Source organism: Coturnix japonica, chromosome 24, assembly GCF_001577835.2.
Source record: "Coturnix japonica isolate 7356 chromosome 24, Coturnix japonica 2.1, whole genome shotgun sequence".
NCBI lineage: Eukaryota > Metazoa > Chordata > Aves > Galliformes > Phasianidae > Coturnix > Coturnix japonica.
In genome coordinates, this window is record NC_029539.1 from 4,708,203 (window position 1) to 4,714,379 (window position 6,177).

The 6,177-nt window shown below is 59.1% G+C and overlaps 1 protein-coding gene across 1 annotated transcript; it reads right to left on the reverse strand.

The window, feature by feature from the left end:
- Positions 1-88: 88 nt before the first annotated feature.
- Positions 89-5,898, reverse strand: SCN4B (sodium voltage-gated channel beta subunit 4). The gene is given in 7 exon segments (XM_015883889.2): positions 89-1,551; positions 1,623-1,752; positions 1,842-2,067; positions 2,604-2,767; positions 5,263-5,302; positions 5,507-5,826; positions 5,829-5,898. Coding segments are annotated over 7 exon segments (1,029 nt in total). The 5' UTR covers positions 5,884-5,898; the 3' UTR covers positions 89-1,457.
- Between the last annotated feature and the right edge of the window lie 279 nt (positions 5,899-6,177).

A 6,177-nucleotide genomic window follows, 5' to 3' on the forward strand; every position in this document is an offset into this window, starting at 1 on the left:
CTCACAGCTCATCCTGCAGCCAGCTCCATGTGCTGGGCTGCTTTCCCATCCCTGCTCTAAACAGGGGCCAAATGAGCACCCAGAGGAGTCCAAACCAGTGAGTTTTCCCTGGCAAACCAAAACTTTATTTCACTCAATGCAAAGCTGGGCAAACCCTAAAGGAGCAACGAGGTGTTTGAAGTCATCACGCAGCACATGGTGCACACCTGGTGTTTATTGCAGGTATCTCCTACAGGTGTTGATATATGTGTATACATACGTGACCGTCATAGCTCACACCTCAGGCAGTGCCTTCATCCCACAGAGCCCACAGAAGGCCCCATAAGAAGGGGTCCTGCAGGACTCCCCCCACCCTGCTCTGCACTCCACACTGTATCTATAGGCGTATGGATAGAACCTCATTTCAGACACGGGTTATGCTGATTTCCTCCATCAAGCCAGAGGAATAATCCATGCATAGTACAGCATTGCATATCCTGGGGTAGGTGGAACAGTGTCCAGATACCGACTAAAAAAGGCTGACAGGTTATAGGACAGCTAAAAAGAGTTCTGTAAAAAAAATCCCTTCCTGCCCTGGAGGCTTTTCTGTGAGGGGGGCCGGGGGTCTCGGGGCGGCTCCAGCCCAAGCTCTCATGCACGACAGGGGTAACGCGGGGCATTCACAGTGTGCCTCTGCTTGGGAGCTCAGAGCGCTGTGCAGAGCCCCTGCTGGGCAGCTGAGGGCTGAGCCCCGTGCTACAGATGGGGAAAGTGAAGCACAGCGAAGTCTCCCCAGTGCCGGAACCCTCTGCGGGGACCCTCTGGCTTCTTGCACACCCCTCACCGAGAGATCTTGATGTGCTTTACTAAGAGTGAGCCAAAAAAAGCCTCACAGCAACCCCTGCGAGGTAGAGCAGCGCTGCTTTCCCCGTTTTACAGACGGGAAACTGAGGCACGGGGACGTCCCAGGGTCACCCCGCCAGCCAGGGGCAGGATGGGCAGCAGGACGGGGCAGCCCTGGCCCTGCTCCTCCTCTAGGATCCAATCGTGCTCCCCCCACAGCTTTCTTGGAGGAAAGGGAAACGCACTCAGCCACTTTCCCACCGGAGTCTAATAGAAAAATACCCACGTAACGAGTGAAGCCTTAGAAAGAAAGCCCTGAAAGCATCACTGCCTTCAAACGAGGGGGTGTAAGTACGGGCAGAACCAGCACAAACCCTCGGCACGGCACGGCACTCCCCGGCCCCTCTGTCCCCAGCGGGCAGGGCAGGCAGTTCGCTCCATCCCATCCACCTGAACCCCCCCACCCCCACCCCCCCAATTCCCCGCGGCAGCCCAAGTCTTTTCCGAGAAGCAGCGCAGGTCGCAGGCACGTGTGTAATAGAAACATGTCTCGAGCGTTGGCAGTTTGGAAAGGAAACAAAAGGGAGAAGCTCCCCGCCGGCCCCCACCTCACCTCCCCGGGGCGCAGGGCTGCTTCATGCCTTCGGAGGCGCTTTCTGCTCCGCTTTGGAGCCCGCCAGGCCGTTCTCTGTGTTGTCGTTCCCCGAGGAGCTGACGAGACACTCCTTCCTGCGGGGAGCACACAGCTGACACCCGGCCCCACCGCCCCCCAGCCGCCCCCACAGGGTGCCCGCACTCACTTCCCATCCTGGGTCTTCTTGATGATGAACAGGACGACCCTCTTGACAAGCATGAAGAGGATGAGGAGGCCGATGAGTCCACCCACAACACCCACAATGATGAGCGTCACGGTGTTGTCTGTCTCCTCCACTGTAGGGCAGGAGGGGTGGAAGGGGTTTGGGTCAGGGCACCCCCAGGCACTGTGAGCCCAGTGCTCACCACCCCCTGGCAGCACTTACTCTTATGGACCACGGTGAGGAAGATGGTGGCATTGTGCTGCGCCTTCTTCTCCTTGGGGTTGAGGACATGGCAGGTGTATCTGCCAGCATCGCTGAGCTCCACATCCTTCAGGACGATGGAGATGTTGTTGTCCTTCCCAGTGGTTGAACCAACAAATTCGACCCTTGGGTTGCGTCCCACAAGGATGGGCTCAGAGGTTTTGCTCTTGATCTTGCCATGGTAGATCTGTAGAGACATGGTGGGGTCAGTGGGATGCAGCACACCTGCCCTGCCTGACTCCTGAGTGCAGACACAGCCAAGCATGGATGCAGTGGGTCAATCCTGCAGCACTGCGATGGGCTACACAGATCTGCATTACTCTGGGGCAGGGAAAGGTCCCTTTATTCTGGGATCATCCAGGTTCTAAGGACAGAGCTGCTCCAAATCCTCCTCCTTACCAGCAGGAGAGCAGTGTGCACAGCAGGAAGGAAGCATATCTATACCGAAGATTTAGCATTTCAGAGCAAGCACACGAGGAGAAAATTAACCATATTTTGCATAAAGTATAGCAAATTTGTGAGCAATTTATGAAAGACAATCAGCTTTAGGTGGCAGAAACTCCAGGCCAGCTTTGTTCCAAAGCACAGACATGCACAGGTGCTCCACCCGAGCTGGATGTGCTCAGAGGGAGAGCATCCCAGGGGAGGAGGAAAGCAGCCAGTGAGAAGCACATCTGAAAGGAGCTGACAGGAAAACACAGGCAAAGCCTGGAGCGCACCCACCAGCTCCGTCGAGTTGAAGTACCATGTGAAGATCAGGTCCTGGAAGCCAATGCAGGTGGTGAAGGTGCAGGGCAGCAGGACGTCGGAGCCGTTCAGAGCCATCACAGTGTTGGTTTTCCCCACAGACACCTCCAGGGCAAAGGCAATGGCGAGGATGTACAGACCTGGTGGGAGGAGAGCCTTCATCCCATGGGCACGGCCACAGTGCTGGCCTCATCCACAGGACAGCATCAGGCCCTGCCTGGCTCCCCCAGAGACAGCACAGATTCAAAGGGATCCATAATATCACCACAGATAAAGTATGCAAATGAAAGCCCTGATTTGCATATCATCCACAGAGCCTTCAGCTAAGCTTTAAAGGGGGGGCTTAAAAAGAAAAAAAGAAGGCAAAAGCACTCTGAAAGCAAAGCAGAGCTCTTCATTCTCAAAGCATGAGCTCAAACTCCAATTAGCATCGCTGCCCTGGATGGCTGCCAGCCTGCCCTACCCTTCCCTTCACCCCAGCAGCAGAGCAGTGGGTCCTGGTGGAGCGGCAGAGCATGACCTGCCTGCAGCCACTGCTGCCAATGGATGACCTTCAATGCTGCTCTCTTGTGCTGGCACAGAGAAGCACTTCGAGAAGTCCCAGCTGCAGGAGGTGATGGGGTCCCACGCAGGGAATGTCCCCAGCACAGGGATGCCAGCACCAGGGCTCCATCCATGTGCCATGGAAAAGCCCAGCAGAGCATCCCCCACCCCACTCCCAGCACTCAGCAGGACCCACCCACACCCACAAAGCTCCCCCTTAGCGCTGTGCCGTGGGGTCACTGCTGGTCCCAAAGCCACTTCCCAGTGCTGCTGGCACCCAACTCAGAAGAGCTGACCTCAGCCTCCCCCCGCCCCCACAGCCACTTCTGTGCTGATTTATTCTCCCACACATGCCGTGCTAACAGCTCCCCAGGCACGTCACAGCCCAATCCAAGCCCAGAGCCCTGCATCCTGGGCTTCAGGCCCTGCTGCAGTGCTGCATCGAAGCACTGCAGGGGAAGTTACTTAACTTTACAAAGAAGTGTTTCTCCTTCTGCTGGAGGCTCCTTCGAACACTGGGAGCTGTGCAGCCCTGGGGATGCCAGGAGTGTCGTGGGGAGCTGGGGGCTGTGCCTCCAGCTTTAGGGGTGCCTGGCTCTGCAGGATGCCTGAGGAGGCAGGTGCTGCAAGGGGACATTTACTTGCAGGAAAGATGATTCCTTGAGGCTTGTGACACTTCTAATCCTACCTGCCATGGTTATAACATCACAAACATAATCTGGGCAGCATGCAGGGGGCAAACGGAGGCTGATCTTGTTCCTGTCATGCTGTGACCTCAGGAAGGCAGAAGTGATAAGTTACCACTAAATAAAGCCTAGAGGAAGCACAGAGGGGTCACCAATAGGAGCTGTTGCTCCACTTAACACCATGTGTTCCATACAGCTGCACCTGGTGCCTCCAGAGACCCAATTTGTGCACCTCGAGGGATCAGCACCTGCCTGGGGCTGCCTTCCCTCGAGCAGCAGCAGCACCATTGCAAGAGATGGATGGGGAGCAGCACCACTCGAGCAGAGAGGTGTGCACCTGGGGTGCAAGACAGCAGCAGTAGCTCAGAGCAAGGCTTATCCCCAGAGGGGCAGTTGGCAGCCCTCCATTGGCAAGCTGGTCTGGGAACCACTGCCCTAATGGAAAGAGCTCATAGGATTCACCAAGAAAGGCACCAGGCGCCCCCACCCTCTTTGATAAAGCCACTCTGTACAACCTTTTATTGCCCACAAACATCAACGTGACCTCCTGGCACGGGTCTCCCTCCACCTGGAGGCTACACAGGAGGAGCTCCCGAGCTCCGGGCTGTGCTCAGCAGCGGGTCAGCCAGGTGCAGCCAGGAGCCCCCTGCCAGCCCTGCAAACACGGCACCCCCGGACACACGCACCCCCACATTGATGCTCCCCCCAGCAGCATGGGGACAAACTGCCACCTCCACCCCCACGTGCTCTCCAGCATCTCCAGCATCCCCCTGCAATCAGCACTGAGCCGGGGCACGTTGAGTGGGGCACCCAACCCCTTGCAGGGACGCATTAATTAAACGCCTTTTTGTGCCTCCAGCTCACTTCAAGTAACCTTAAGAACTATCCCTTCTAAAACACCTCCCGAAGGAGTTTATCCCAGCCCAAAAGCAGCAGCATCGGGAGCACCGGGATGAGCGACGCAGCGCAGTGCCCCGGTGGGTGCGGGCTGATGCGGGAAGCCTGGAAGCGGCCCAGGGGCTGCAGCACGGGGACAGCTGCGGGCTCCTTCCTCCGAGCAGCAGAGAGGGAGCGGGGTGGGGCTCGGCTTCCCCCCAGCCCCACGCTCCCGGTTGCAGCCCCGCAGCACGGAGATCGAGCTGGGGAGAAGCGCATGCAAAGGGTCGTTGGACAGAATGAACCGTAAAAAGAATGACCTGTCGGCGGGCGTGCTGGCGGCTGCGCCGAAGCAGTGCATTGCTTCCCTACGGCTATCCCCGTTAGCAGGCAGGTAGCGGAGCAGCGGAGCGGGGCAAAGCGGGATGCAGCGCTCGCAGGAGGAAGCTCTGTGGCCGGCAGCGATTGATGCGGGCGCGGGCTGGAGCCGGGACTTCAGAGCCCTCCCTCGGACTCGGCTGCGAAGTCACCTTGGCCAAACCACTTATCCTCAGCGCTTCGGACTCCCGTCTGCAGAGCAGAGGTAATTGTGTTAGCGCTCGCCACATTCATCCCAGCAGCGGCGTCCGGTTCCTTGCGGTGCGGATGCAAAGCGGCCGCGAGCGAAGGGCGGGCGACGAGACGGGGGGTCACCCAACCCGGGGTACCCCACGGCGGGCGGGGCTCCGGGCATCCCCCCGGCTCCCGGTGGCAGCGGGCACCCCTCGCCCTTACCCAGCAGCGTGGCCAGCAGACGCGGGGCCATGGCTGCGGCGCGTCCCGTCTGCCCGCAGCGCCCGGCTCCGGCCGCCCCCGCCGAGGCCGAGCCGAACCGGGCGGAGCCGCGCCGGGAGGAGGAGGAGGAGGCGCCGAGCCCCGCCCCGCCGTGTCCCCGCGTCCCTCGGTGTCCCCCGCATCCTCCGGAGCCCCCCGCTCCGCCCACCCACCCAGCTTCGGAGGTTGCACGGATGCAGCCCCGCAGCGGGTGGATGCGCTTCCTCCGCCGGGAGAACAGTTAAACCCGGCCGGGCTCTCACCCAGCGCCCACCCCAGCAGCCCCCAGGGAGGCACTGAGTGTCCCTGCAGACACAGATGGGGACGGAGCCGTTCATCGATGGGTGCGGGTGTGCCCAAAGTCTGCCTGGCGCCGCTCTGAAAACTTACTTTGTCTGCCCAAACGTGTTCTGAGATAATTGGCTGCACATAAGTTCACCTATCAGCAACCTCTTGCTCGCCCTCCATCCATTAGACATAACCTTCAGCAGACCGCATCCCAAAATGTGCTGGTGCAGCCTCTGCTAATGGAGGCCTCCAGCAACGTGAAGTGTGAGGATGGAGCTCTGCATTCCCACCCAGGGCCCTTTAGGGAGTGAGACCACTGTGTTGAGCAGCAAGCTGCAAGCAGT